The sequence below is a fragment of the Apodemus sylvaticus genome, chromosome 6, assembly GCF_947179515.1.
Source record: "Apodemus sylvaticus chromosome 6, mApoSyl1.1, whole genome shotgun sequence".
Taxonomy (NCBI): domain Eukaryota; kingdom Metazoa; phylum Chordata; class Mammalia; order Rodentia; family Muridae; genus Apodemus; species Apodemus sylvaticus.
Window position 1 is genome coordinate 128903071 of NC_067477.1, and position 15463 is coordinate 128918533.

The 15463-nt window shown below is 43.2% G+C and overlaps 1 protein-coding gene across 6 annotated transcripts in view; it reads right to left on the minus strand.

The window, feature by feature from the left end:
- Thumpd2 (THUMP domain containing 2) overlaps positions 1 to 12938 on the minus strand; it is a 39286-nt gene extending 26348 nt beyond the window's left edge. Inside the window, exons 1-4 of one of the 6 annotated variants that reach the window (XM_052186465.1) lie at positions 12735 to 12813; positions 7367 to 7455; positions 2925 to 3060; positions 628 to 1037 (exon numbers count right to left, since the gene is read on the minus strand). In XM_052186465.1, the coding sequence (XP_052042425.1) occupies positions 628 to 1037; positions 2925 to 3060; positions 7367 to 7393 (573 nt within the window). In that variant the 5' untranslated portion in view covers positions 7394 to 7455; positions 12735 to 12813. The other 5 variants (XM_052186466.1, XM_052186464.1, XM_052186463.1 and 2 more) reach the window with 5 other exon arrangements.
- Between the last annotated feature and the right edge of the window lie 2525 nt (positions 12939 to 15463).

Genomic DNA, 15463 nt, shown 5'->3' on the forward strand with positions numbered 1-15463 from the left:
AATACTCTTGTCCTAGCTGCCTGGGAGCTAGGATTCTACCTTCAGATGAAAATGTAGAACTCTCAGCTCCTCCTGCACTATGCCTTCCTGGCTGATGTCATGCTCTTGCCTTGTGATTATGCACTGAATCTCTGGATCTGTAAGCCAGCCCCAATTAAATGTTTGTCTTTATAAGAGTTGTCTTGGTCATGGTGTCTGTTCACAGCAGTAAAACCCTAAGACACAACCCTTTCCTAGATGGTCAGACTTTCTGTGCATTGGTGTATTTGTGGTCTAGGTCCCAGTGACAAGTCTAAAAACATCACACAAGCAGGGTGGTCCTCAACAGGCATACCGATGTAATAAAGAAGTACCCCCAACATACTAAGACCACAGCACTGGGATTCACAAATGCAAAGGACAACTATGACCCTAGAGAAACCTTTATGCAGAAAGCAAAAGAAAGCTGTTATATGGAATAGCATGCTATTCCTCTGGAGCCTCTGGAGCTGAGTTGAAAAGGGACTTGCACGTTTAAAGCTGTACAGTCCTGTGGCCTCTGACCCCATCACCTGTCTGGGCCGTGCCACTTGTTCTGTCAGAGCTGTGCTTTTGGAAAGCAGGATCCCACTTGGGAGATGAGCCTACCTGCCCGCTGACGACCTTTCTGATGTTCCCGCTGCAGCGACAGGAAACCCTGAAGGTCAAGTCCTCCTGGTTCTGAGCATCAGCTGCCTTCTCCATGACACTGTAGAGTCTCTGTTCCGGAAGCTCAGGTCCAGTGACAGCTTCCCCGCGCTCTGCTGAGCCCTGCAGCAGTCTGCCCGGCTGGCTTTCCCCACGGCTCTCGGCAGCTACTTGTATCTCCTCTACTTTTAATTTCTTAGCAATGATAATTTCATTTTCTCCTGCTTTTCGTTTTAGTGGGTTAGCACCCCTTTGAGAAATTCTTTCTCCTTTTGGATCATGTTTGAGAAGTTTTCTCCAAAGGGAAATGGCCTCCAGCCAACTTCCTGGATCGTCATGTATAAATCTTTGCATCTCATTAAGTATTCTTCCTAAATAAACAAAACCTCAGTTTACCCATCTTCAAGTTTTATAGACAATTGCCATTTAACATTCCCCAGTCCCAGGTTTTATGACCTTTATTTCTTTAAAATATTTTGCTGAATTGCTGCACAAACAAGAATTGCTACATGAACAAAATCTCACTTTTATTTAGAATTTATGTAATTTACCCAAAGAATATAAAGCAGAATAAACCTCGCTGTTTTACATTCAGAGCTCTAAGTTTTATCAAATTTATAGAAATCCCTTGTATTTGCTTAGCAAAGCCAAGTGATTTCCACATTTATCCAGTGATTGTGAGGGTTGTTAATATTTTTATTATTATTATTGTTTTGGTTTTTTAAGACAGGGTTTCATCTAAGACCACAGAAAACTTGACATAAACCTTAAGCTGAGTTTCCTGAAATTAAATGTCAGATACACAAGCCACTTTTAAAATAAGGGTTGTCAGTTTGCCCAGAGAACTTTAAATCTTTTCTTATAAACAAATGCTAGCCAAAGCCACCAAGATGATCTGAAGATTATTACTCTACTTCCTTCAAGATAACAGTTTGCGATGACTGGAAAGAAACTATGCTACCCACAATGCCTCAGGATTTACCCACAAGGCCTTAGGATTTTTTTAATGTTTTTTCTTCCAGTCTTGATTTCTATCATTTGCACTTATTTCTTGAAATAGCTTCTTATAGATTTATGTAATTCTTTGATGTCTTATGCACAAAGTAATCAGAGTTAAGGTTAAGGCAGTGTTAAATCCTACAGGGTCTGCCTTTTGAAAATGTCTTTAATCACGATCTTGAAATTATTTATACAACATAATTTTAAAGTTAGGGAGTAGTTAAGAAATCTCTTAAGCTCCTTTTATACATAGTCATAAGTTGGTTGAAAACACTTAAGGTTCTAGGAGAAGAAAATTTTACTATGTAGTAATTTTCCAACTGTATCACTCAGTTAAAATTTATAAGATGACAGTTTTTATCAACTTGTGATGCATAATTGTATTCTGGCTATTACACGCTTCGAAAAATCAAATAAATACAATGGAGCATATTTATCCCTAGAAAGAAAAACACATGAACAATAAAACCCAGAGGGAAGGCAGCAGGCCCCACAGAGAAGTCGCAGAGCCTGCTACAGCTATGAGACAGCTACTGCTACAGCCACAGCTACATATACAGCTATGAGACAGCTACTGCTACAGCCACAGCCACAGCTATGAGACAGCTACAGCTACAGCCACAGCCACAGCCATGAGACAGCCACAGCCACAGCCATGAGACAGCTACAGCCACAGCCACAGCTATGAGACAGCTACAGCTACAACCACAGCCACAAGACAGCTACAGCTACAGCCACAGCCACAGCTATGAGACAGCTACAGCTACAGCCACAGCCACAGCCATGAGACAGCTACAGCTATAGCCACAGCCACAGCTATGAGACAGCTACAGCTACAGCCACAGCCACAAGACAGCTACAGCTACAGCCACAGCCATGAGACAGCTACAGCCACAGCCACAGCCACAGCCACAGCTATGAGACAGCTACAGCCACAGCCACAGCCATAGCTATGAGACAGCTACAGCCACAGCCACAGCCACAGCTATGAGACGGCTACAGCTACAGCCACAGCTACAGCTATGAGACAGCTATAGCCACAGCCACAGCTACAGCTATAGCCACAGCCATGAGACAGCTACAGCTACAGCCACAGCTACAGCTATAGCTACAGCTATGAGACAATGCCCTGTACTGAGACGTCTGTAACTGACACAGCATGGACGTACCCGGGAGTGTGAAATGGAGACACACACTTCTGAGTGAGTAACCTTGGTGTCACATAGCAGGTGGGTGAAAACAACAGGGACACGTCGTACCTTTGTGCAGAGAAGAGCCTGCAATGGGCAGCTGCTTCTTGATCAACAAAAACAGTCTTTCCGCTGACTTTAACTTCTTCATCGAGGGCAAATCTGAACAGGTAGTGAAAAACACTTTTCCTGAAATATATTCAACCTAGACACAGAAAAACAGATATTAGTATGACTGTGGGTCAGAAAAGGGACCACTTTCTGCCTCTGATCGTGTGTGGAGCATCTGTCTTAGGTGAGGTTCTGCGGTAGGTACTGCCAACACGTGCTTTTTCTTTAAACAGTAAAAACACTTAGGTAGATTTGTAGGCTAAATAATCTGTTTGTGGTCATGTAGTCAGTCTATCATGCTATTTCTTATGAAGTACACACCCACGTGACTGGAAAATTTGGAAACAAAATATTTAGCAATTACACTACCAAACCCCAACCACTGCTTGAAAGTAGGCAAAAGAAAGGTGTTCTACCTAGCACAAACTAGGTGTCTAGACCAAGGCAGATGTTTCTTAAATATTTCCATTGTCTACTGGGGAAAATACTGAACTACAGCAAATACTGAAAAGTAATGCAACAGATATGTAAACAAAGATATAAAACTCATAAGACAACCCCAGTGCATCTGATACACAGTAATTTAGCACTGAACATGGAAGCCACCATTTTTAAATGTTGGGAGAAGGATCTTGTAAGAGCATAGGATTCCAACCAACAGGAGCAGGTGCAGAAGCAACAAAAACCAGGCTGCAGCCAACTGTCAGATCCTGGCAGCACTGGCTGAATTATGCTGATTGATAATGTCAGGGGAACGGACAGCATAGCTTAGGCCAGCCTGATATATGGCCATGAAATCCTGAGTATCACAGATGGTAATGGGCAACCATTAAAGGATTCTGATGAGAACTATGACGGCAATGATTTAGCTGACAGGAAAATTACCTTGAAGGGGCATAAAAGACTGGTGTAGAATGTGATGTTGGAGGGAGAACTAGATTACTGAGGTAGAAACGATGGGGCACATGGCCACGGCACAGGAAAACAGACAGGAGTGAGGAATACACATCACACAGTCTTTGGGATGAGCATGTGGTCCACTGGGGAGGAGGGACGGGAAACTCACTGATCCACAGCGAGGGTGCTGAGTGTGGTGTAGGAAATTGCTCATGGTGCAAAAGGGATCCTGAACTTTCTGGCTGTCCTCAAGTTCAGGGAGGACATTGATGGTCCTGGAGTCCTTTTTTTCCACAATGGTCAAGGCTGACTGGCACAATCCTAAGTTATCTGGAAGTAAGGTACCAGGGAATGTGATGCACCTTGTGCCATAGGCCGAGTGCGTACCCCAAGGGTCAAGTAAGGGAGGCTGGTCACTGTGGAGATACTGAAATCTGGCAGAACTTTTAGACTCAGCCTAGCAAGCGGTGACTGGGACACAATGACCTTGAAACCAAGGCTGGTCACATAGTTACTGCTGGGTCTCATGAAGGTAGCTACTTCCCAGAAAAGCAGGTTGCGATAAGAGAAGCGTGGATCCCATCTCTCTCCTGCAGACACGCCCCCCTCCTTCAGACTGGCTCTCTGAAGCTTCTCCATCTCACTGTAGAGATGGACGTGGGCATTTTAGTCACTATCCATGCTATTTCAACTTTCTGCTACCATGATGTTGAGTCAAATAAATCTCATCTCTTTTTTTATGGTACCTAGTCCCAGCTATTCTACTACTCCATGCACAATGAGTGAAGAAACCACAGGCTTAAGAAGTTATCACTCAGAGGCGAGAGCGATGGCTCAGCAGTTACCCAGCAGTACTGGGCGTCCAACTCCCAGCACCCACACAAGGGCACACAGTCACTTATGACTCCAGTTTTAGGGATCCAATACTTTCTTTTGACCTCTTCAAAACATCAATACACATAAAATAAATCTTATATATATAAAGGTCATTATGCAACTTAACCTAAAATCCTTTCCAAGGTACTGAAGAAACAAAGGTATTTACTGAAGATGAATGGTTTTAAGACTGAAGTAACAGAGACAAAAGAGATGGCTCAGTGGTTGAGAGCACTTACTGTTCTTGCAAAGGATGAGGTTCCTAGCACCCAATAGGCTGTTTACAAAGATCAGTAACTCCTATTCCAGGGGATCTGATGCCATGCCCTCTTTTGGCCTTTAAGGGCATTGCATAAGTATGATACAGTTCAATGCAACAAAACACGGATACACATTTAAAAAGAGATTAAAGTAATAAAAACAAGAAAATGAACATAAACACCTAGACCAGGGATTTTAGCAACGATTTTTGCTTCGTTTGACAAGAGCATGACAGGGTATCAAGGGACACAAATGAAAACTTGGCATATGCAGGATGTTGGTTAATTAAAACACCAAATCCAGAATCAATACTCAAAGCACTGTTACCACCTTTAGAGTTTACGTAAGGCCCACTAGACTTTTTGCATGTGAGAAGCACTCTATCAGAAGCAGTTTACTGATTTAGCCACTGTGAGAATCACACAATCACATATGTGAACACAAGTATTTTTCTCTTTGTGAATAAGGCGGGGGAGAATGACTTCCAGTATTTAAGAATTCACCAACTCAGCTGAAGTGTTGGCTCAGCAGTCAAGAGCTCTGGCTGCTCCTCCAGAGGACTGGGGTTCAATTCCCAGCACCCACATGGCAGCTCACAACTGCGGAGGGATCTGGCACCTCCCGCAGACCTAAATGCAGACAAAACACCAAAATAAGCAAGCAAACAAAAAAACAACTGAAAGCTAAAACTAGTATTTCCCCTTTCCTCCAGCTAATTTTCATTGCTTTTGGGTAAGATGTATTTTTATTATCTGTAATCATGTGTATGTGTGTAGATAAGCACATACGTGTTTGGGTAACATAAGAGTTCACAGTTGTCAAAGTCTCCTGGAGTTGAAATTACAGGCAATTGTCAACTATATGACGTGGGTGCTGGGACCTAACTCAGACCCTCTGCCAGAGCAGTACTGTGCTCTTAGCATCTCCCTAGCCTTTCAACTTCTCTCTTCATTTTAAAATGTTATTTATGTGCATGTGTGTATGTCATGTGTGTTGTCTGGATGCCATGGAGACCAGATGGATCCTTTGGAGTTGGAAGTGCATGTCAGCTGTCTGAATGTGGGTGCTGGGACCTGAACTTAAATCCTCTGGAAGGGCAGCTACTGCTACTTGTTAACACGTGTTGATTTGTGTGAATGTTTATGTGCATGACAGTGTATATGTGGAGGTCCCAGGACAACTCGTGGAGTCAGCTCTCTCCTTCCTCTGAACTCAAGACTGCCATGCTTGGCAGCAAGTACCTTTACCTATGAGGATCTCTTAGGCCTTGGTTTATTGCTTCTAATGGATCATATTCAACTATAATATTGTAATGTAGCATTTCCATCTCAATATTTGCTATTTGAAAAGCTAATTACAAGTTGTTTCTCCCATTTTGAATCAAATGAAAACGAAGTGTCTAAACCAACTGGTCTAGTGTCTAACACTTATGCGCATGAGCTCAGGGCCCTTCCTTGCTAGTATGTCATAAGTGGTTAGCAGTTTTGTCTTTTACATTTATGGACTCAAGTTTAGGCTAATGATTAGTAAATTTAGGTAGACCACAGTATCACTGGGAGGCACCGAAGTTCTAATTCTACTGATACTATTTAGACTTAGGATGGATTCTTAAAGTACTAAGTGACCTGTGGTGGTATCTAAGTTTGTTTTGGTTCATTTTATAAGACAGAATCTAAAAATCGATTTAATTTTCAAAATGGCATCAAATTGAAAGAAAAGGAATGTACAGAATCTTGAAAGGCTTATACAGTCATGCTGTCCCTCGGAAATAACCACGAAATAACCCCTTATCTTCAACTATACCCCATTGTCACGACACTATTAAAAAAAGAAAAACTACTTGGCCTCCTAAAGGCCTGGGTTAATAGTTTTGGCTGTGTGGATTTGTAAAGATCAATGAGTCAATCGACAGGAGCCTCTGCTCCGCTAGCATAGCATCACCTCCACTACATTCAATTTTATTTTAAAGACAACTATTGCTACTATGATCCTTACCAAAAATTAGTGTTTAAGACATTACATATTGTTATAAATATATTTTTTTCTGTACTGAGAGTGATCTAAATGTGTGTATTAAATATTTTAAAATGCCCACATACCTTTAATGACATTCACCCCACCACTGGAACATGGGAATCAAGCTTCAATCTGACCAAATCACAGGAACTCAGTCTGTAGGAAATACAGAGGATGGGGTCCTAGGTTTCCCAATCCCCATTGTTTCTGTGCTAGAAATATAATGTTCTATGCATTACGGGAGGTAGGAGCTCTCTAAGGCAGAGCTTCACAGTGGATTGACGTGACTGAGGAAATGAACTTCTTACAAACACAAACCTGGGTCCCAGTGCCCCTGCATGGTCTCTTACTTTCTTTCCCTGGAAGCTGTCCGCCATGTTAGAGGGTAGCAAGAACTTCAGATACAGTCCCTCTCTCTTGGGCTTCTGAACCTCCTGGGCTGTAAAAAGTAAATTTCTTTTCTTTATACAGTATTCAGTATGCAGAATTCAATTATAGTGATACAAAAGGCCATTGTGCCGGGCGGTGGTGGCGCACACCTTTAATTCCAGCACTTGGGAGGCAGAGGCAGGCGGATTTCTGAGTTTGAGGCCAGCCTGGTCTACAGAGTGAGTTCCAGGACAGCCAGGGCTACACAAGAGAAACCCTGTCTCAAAAAACCAACCCCCCCCCCCAAAAAAAGTCATGCCATTGGAATGTTGGTGTCTTAGTGACATTTCTATTACTTCGGAGAGGCACCAGGACTAAGGCAGCTTTTAAAAGAAAGCACTTAACTAGGGGCTTGCTTAAAGTTGCAGAGGGAAAATTCATGATTATCATGGTGGGGATTATGGTGGAAAGGCTAAGTAATAGCCGAAAACTTAAAATTTTATCCTCAAGATGGAGCCAGAGAGAAGGGGGAGAGATAGAGACAAGCGCTCTCTAGCTCGCTCTCTCTTCTCTTTCTTTCTTCTCTCTCTCTCCCTACCCCCAGCACCACCACCTTCCCCTCTCCCCCCCCCCCCACACACACACAGAGAGAGAGAGAGAGAGAGAGAGAGAGAGAGAGAGAGAGAGAGAGAGAGAGAGACTGAGCGACAGAGGCAGAGAAAGGCTGTGCTTAGCATGGGCTTCTGAAACCTTGACGACCATCCCCAGTGACACAGGCCATACTTCATTCTTCCTTAACAGAGCAACAATTAGGAACCAAACATTCAAATATATGAATACGAGGGTGAACCTCATCCAAACTACCACAGTTTGTGGTAGACTAGGGTAACTTTGTATCTAGTCCAGGATGTGTAGTTTATGAGCACCTGAAGTGCCAACAACGTGTCTGAAAAAGCGGATTCTTAGTTAACTTTAAATAGCCACTGACAGGGCTATTAGTGACGCTATTGGATAGCACAGCCATGGAGGGTCATGTTGAGCTAACTGGCCCTGTTGAGCTGACAATAGCTTAATATTTTTTAAGGGATATAAATACAACATCAAAGATAAAAAATATCATAGAAGCCACACATGACTAATCAAGATGACAGGAAGTGTGACAGAAGCCAATTGGGAGGCACATAGCTTTTATTTTACAGATTGCTTTAGCTTAAGGGCAAACAACAGTCACTTTAACATGAAAATTCTAAGAGAAGCACAGGTAAATTTATACATTAGATGAAAAAGACTATGAATCAATCACAATGTGCGGATGGCATTTAAATCCTTACTAACACACACAAACTTAAAAAAGAAAAGTGGTATTAAAAACAAATTCAACTTTGAATACCAATTAGGTATTTGTTGATAAGGAATTTTTTTAGCTATGTAAATGATAAGGTGACATTTTAAAAGCTTCATCACCTCCGTTACATTACACTCTATGCCCTGCTCTGAACATCCTAATTTAGAGACACATAAATCCCACGGGCTGGACGTGAGGCAGGAGATGACTGAGGCAGAACTTGCTGTGTGCTGATAGCTAAGGCAGCTGGTTGATGAACATGGTGAATCCCCCGTATTATTCTGTTTGTTTCTGTGTCCATGAAAAACACCAGAAAGGCATACACAGGAGGCTTTCTGCTGCAAGCTGTTTAGAGGATTTACCTGAGTGACAGACAGTCCCTGGGAGGGGAGAGTGTTTTCCTGTTCCAATGCAAACACCAGGGCTCACTAGCAGCCAACTGAAGGAAAAACCTGTGGGGCTCTACCCAGGAATCTGCACCTTCAACAAGCTTCCCTGGTGAGTCTTAACACTCCCTAAAGTCATAAAAGCACTGATTAAAATTGAGTGATTACCTTCTAAAAGTAAACAGTCACTTCTGAATTAATCTGTTTTATAAATTCAGGTGTTATGAATATTAATTTTCTTCCAGAAAACCTACATTTCTAGGAGACTCTTCTCACCAGGAGAATGATCTTTTAAAAAACATGTATTTAGTTATTATTATGTATACACTGTTCTGCCTGCATGGATGCCTGCACACCAGAAGAGGGCATCAGATCCCCTTATAGATGGTCACGAACTACCATATGGTTGCTGGGAATTGAACTCAGGACCTCTGGAAGAACAGCCAGTACTCTTAACCTCTGAGCCATCTCTCCAGCCCCACAAGAATGAGTTTTAAGTATCCTTGATTAAGTCATTTTGTAGGAGAGCATTTATGGAATACCAACTAACTTTGTCTGCTATGCACTCCAGGCTATCTCTCTTCAGTTGAGTGTCCTCATGAAGGTATCAGTCAAGAAGTGACACTTAGAGAATGGAACACTTATACGAAATCAGGTTGTGTTAGCGTGTTATGTTCTTTACTGTGGCTTTAGAGCAGAGCCTTCCCTCAGTGCTACATTCTGTACTTGATCCTCCATGTCTGCCCTTTGGTGGATTCGATATCTCAGACAGAAGATATTTAGGAAGTAAATACTGAACGTGCACAGACTCCTTCTTCGGTATTATTTCCTAAACAATTTGCTTAACAGCTGGCATAGCATTAGTGCCCTCCGCTATCCGGGCAGTGTTCACATGAACAAGTTATAAGCACTACTTTGTATATCGACTTGAGCAACCATGCATTTGTGTCCAGGGAGGTGCCTTAGATATTAACATCCTCAGATATTAGGGTGAGACAGATCAGAGGAACCCACCCTGGGGCAGAAGGTAAGCTTATTGTTGCAGTATTGTTAAACACTGATATCAATGATTACAAATCATTTTCTACAAATAACCCTCTGAATGTTTTTGTTTTTCCTTTAAATAAGCGAAGGTGTTGGGGGCTGGGGAAATTTGACTCCAATGCTTTAGACCTTCTCTGCTGCTCTGGCTGCTTTGATCAAGGACGGTCAGTCAGTCAGCTGTGCAGCTGGACTGCCCTGATGCTAACACTCCACGGAGGTCTTGAGGAAGGGGCTCAGCAGCCACAGCTGGTTGCTGCAGAAGCGCAGGCCATTTAAAATGCTGTTCCAGCCATGGCTTTTTCAAATGCCTTGCATGGGACTCTTTTTGTTTTTTGATCTTACAAGTCTTGGAAAACTACAGATGTCCATGCTTATCCTGAACTTATTCTTGTTCAGGCCAGAGAGAGAGCACACGGCCTGACAGCCCGGCAAAAGGCCAGTGACTGGTACAAACAGATCTTCATTCGCTGTTGGAAGTTTTCCTCAAACGATTTTATCTTCCAAGGAGACAAACAGAAGACTTTTTCTAACAATCTTAAATAACCAGACTGGATGACACATTGTCATTTTTCCACCCTAAGCTCACCAAGTTAACAAAACAAATTTCTGGGCCTCACTATGTAAAAGTAACTTTTATTCACCAGATATAATTGTCTCAGAGGCTTACTGCCTCTGTCTGCTAACCTAGGCCTAGTCCTGGAAGCTTCTAGCCTCTGTACAATCTAATCTAGGTATAGAATGTTTGCAGCCTCTGAGACTTACTGATAATAACCTCACCCTTTCTAGATCTTTCTGAATTCTGGCTGGCTGATTCAACTCAATTCTGGCTCAAACTCCTCTCCAAGCTGACTGATTCAATCTGCTCTCTCTCTCTCTCTCTCTCTCTCTCTCTCTCTCTCTCTCTCTCTTCTCTCTCTCTCTCTCTCTCTCTCTCTCTCTCTCTCTCTCTCTCTCTCTCTCTGTCTGCCTCTCCTGAATTGCTCTCCCTGGCCTCATCCTAACTTTGGCAATCTGTTCTAATCTTCTGGCTTCTTTTCATTCTCTGGTTTGCTCTGTCTTCGCCTGTCTAGCTTGTTATTTCTCTGCAACCTGTCTCTCTGTAACTGTCGAGGTAAAACTGTCTCCTCCTCTTCTCTCTCTGCCCCTGCTCAGTAGCTTCCCTTTCTTCTCTCTTCTCTTGAGAGTTGGGCGTGTCCTTATTCTATGAAATCCTTCTCTGATTCATCACCTTGTCTGCCATTCAATTAGACATCACTTTCAAACATGGCTGCCTCCTACAAACTAGGCATTTTACCTTCATTGTTTGGGATTAAAGATGTGTGCTAAGGGCGTGTCTGTATTCCAGCCAGAGGGATTAAAGGTGGGTGCTAAAGGCTGAGCCATACCACAAATAGAAACAGTTTTTTTTTTTTCAGTAAATAACACAATCTTGGGGTTCACAGTGTGAGCAAATGCCCTGCAACATATATATGGCCACAAGTGGCTGGGTTGGACTTTATAGAATTCTGCTTGATTTCAGAATCTTAATATCACCATCATCATTTTGTAATTGTGTAACTTGAATACAACACTGGATTCACCTGGTTAAGACCAGGTATTACTCTTGTAGAGGATCCATGTTTGCACCCCAGCACCCACGCAGGGCAGCTCACAATCACCAATAACTCCAGCTCCAGGGAGATGAGCTGATGGTTCAGGCTTTCACCAGTACTCTGCATACATATGAGCACACACAATTAAAAAAATACTAGATGAACGCAGACATTATTATTTAGATAAGTAATTTAGATTAATGTGGCTGATGCTATTTTTGGCAACTCTCCCTACTGCACCTGCACCTCCATCTCCACCATCTACATCTGGATCCCCACCATGGCAGAGAGTCCTTGTGTGGGCTTCGAACACTGCTCCCAGAAGTGAGCAGCTAGTTTGGTTTTAGCAAGCTTTCCCTTTCCAAGAACACATCACACACAAAAGTACCGACCTAACCTACGATATCCTTTCCCTTATGTTTTCAAGAACTCAGTTAGCATGTTCGGGTAAGTTTGAAATCTGTTCACTAATCACTCACTGAAACGCACGGGTAGCCAAGAGGCTGGCAGGAGAGAGTTCCTGTTCTAGCTACTATTTACCACGTGTGTCTTGGGTGTACTGAGTATGTCTCATAGCCATCTTATAATGTAAAACCCAAGCTTGTCAAGTAACAAGACTCAAGTAAGACCGTAAAGTATATCTGCATTTAAGATATAAAGGAAGGATTCTAACTCCAGTTATTGCCATTTCGTAGTTTCTTTCTTAGGAATCCGGGACAAAACTGGCTTTCGCATCCCGTTGTTTAAAACTTCGGCTGTGACAAATGTGCAGTGACCATATTGGATAAAGATCGAAACCACCAGAGCAGCCGGCTGCTCTCAGCAGTCTTCGAAGGTCCTGCGTGGGGCCCACTGCCCGACAGGATGGGTGCCGAGTGCGAGTGCTCACAAGTCCGTCCCGAGCCTGAGTCCCAAGCGGCGGGCGGCAAGAGGGGACCGGGTGGGGACGTGGCCGCCCCCGAGCACGGTGAGCCCGACTCACCTGCGTGGCCTCCAGCCGCACGCGCACCTCCCGCATCAAGAACGGCTCCAGGCCGCGGCCTGCGGTGCAGAAGAACCGGGGGCCGCCGGCGGGGTCAGAGCCCGGGTCGGCCCCGGCCGCCGCCATGGCGCTCGGGCGCGACCCCGAGACCCGGTCACGTGAGGTCGGGAGCGCGCCCGGGAGCCTTCCGTGGAACGCGCACCTGAGCGTCGGCTTCGCAGGCCCGCCCCCTAGGGAGCGTCCCGGAAACTACACTGAGCCCCTGCAGCCAGGCGTCTGATTGCCTAGGATCCTGGAGATGCTGTCCTTACAATCTTCATCAAAGACTGAGCCAAACCAGTGAACTCAGGGCCAAGAGCACAAATTCTTGTTCTCCAGCAAAATGTCTTTGTGTTCCCGAAAGTTGTTACATTTCTTGAATCTGGCCAATCACCTAAGTAAATAATGAATGTGCCATCCAGTTTAGTCTAACCGATTTGAGCTAGTAACAGTATTTGAACGGTTTAAAAAAAAAACAAAAACAAAAACCTCTTGAGTTTTAAAATGACAAAATATGATATAGGTAGAATAAAATCTATTTCAACAGCATTAAATTAGCTATGCCGTTCTATATTGAATCAGATATTAGAAATTGTTAAAGGAATGTTTCTCACGGTCCAGAAATGGATGCCAGTGGGTAACTGAGATTCTCTTCTCTCTTGCCCAGTGGTCAGCTCCTGAACGGTGGGGCGGTAGAGCAAAGTTCCTTATGGAGTCCTGTCACCTGAGCTTTTCCCAAGGTCAGTCCTAAGTTATTTCATTTGGTGACTCACCCTAGACCTGTTCCAAAAAATAAAAGAGGGACAACCCCTGACAAGACACCTGAGGTTGTCTTCTGGCCTCCATGTGCACAAATGCACATGCACCCCAACACACACATTCTCCTGCATACACATACATGTGCATGCATACACACATACATACACAGTCCATCCTAAAATATAACCGCAGATGCCTTCAGATGAATTTAACTTTATCCAGCTGCAATTTGCCATTTGAATATTACTTATTCAAAACTCAGGAAGTTAGAAGTCAACAGAAACAACTTTAGAACGGAAAGACTTTACCTCTTTTTCATGTTTGGCAGTTCCGTACATTTCTATAATAAATTTTATTTGTTTTTATCCCACCTCAAGATATACTTTTAAAATGGAATGGTTGTGAGCACATAGCATAGGAAATTTGCTTCACAATTTCTCCCTGTTTTGATGTGATTGTCAATTCCTTTCATTTCAAAGGTGTTTAATGTACACAATTAACTATCAGAATTTAGATGTTGTTTTAGGCTACAAGATTCCTGGGGAGATGATAGTTTCATTCATCTGTATACCATAGTCATACACAGTCTTACTCTTGGTAGATAGTCAGTTTGGCACTGAATTAGATGCAATTTGTTTGCATAAGTCTAAAAGAAACACCAACCCAGGAAGTATCTCTCAGCTAGGAAAATTGCTATAACTGCCTATGATGGTTAGTTTTTTTCATCTTGATACAATTTGAAACCACCTATAATCCTCAGCCGAAGAATCATCTAAATCATCTAAATCATCTAAATGTCCAGAGACATTGTGCGAATGTCTCTGGAGGACTGTCTTGCTGATTGACACAGCCCACTGTGGGTGGCACCATTCCCTAAGCTGGCTTGCGTATAAACAGAAAACAAGCAAACAGGGATCCATTTATTTATCCTCTGTCTTCTCTTGAGTGTCAAGGTGGAACATTAATTTCATAACCTGGAATTCTAAGCCAAATAAGCCCTTTCCTCCCCTAAGCTGCTTTTGGTCAAGTTGCTTTATCATGGCAACAGAAATGAAACTAGAACATCATCCTATTGGCAGTGGCTGTTGTGAGCAGTCATGGGATAAAGGAAAGGAACTGTGGGCAACAAAGTAGGAAAGTTGGGGTGCTAAAGGGTAGGCGATCACTGCACCCCTGAACTTCATTCAACCTTGCTTGCTGCTTTCCTTCTTCCTTGTCATCTCATGTACATATTCTGCAGCCAAGAGGAATATCCCTCAGAACTACCGGATGGTTTTTCAGCATCATTCTTGCTGCTCTCCTTTCCTTTACGCTGATGCTGTCTGTTCAGTGTAGGTGCCTTGTCCCCTTTTCAATTAAGAACCGTGAATAGAGCCAACTGCAGTAGTTACTTTTCTCCTCGATGCAGCAAGATACATGATTGTATAAACATCATCAAGGAGGAAAGAATGATTGAGCACATGATTTCAGAGGAGACAGTCTATGGTGGCCCGCATCTTGGTTAGTTTTTATTGTCAACTGAAGTCATCTGGGAAGAGGGAACCTCGACTGAAGAATTGTCTAAAATCAGAGTGGCCCATGGACATATCTCTGAGGCATTGTCTTGATTCCTAATTGATAGGCCTTTTCTCTCCCTCAGTGACACAAAGATAAAAAGTAGATAAAGGCAGGTTTATTAGGAGCCAGCTTTCAGGGAGGTTCATAGGTGGGTACATTAATCTTAAGGTGGAGGTCAGTGAAGTCACATATCCTGGCTAAAGCAAGGGGATTCTATAGAGCTTTGGGGATGAGTAATGTGCCAGTTAGGAGCCGGGACTGAGTCCACACATGGTCAAAAATGGAGTCCCTGGGTGGGTTCTCTTGAATGGGTTGCTGGAAATGGGGAGACAGGGAGTGATGACAGGTTAGCCTGAAGTTTTCTCCAAGATGAT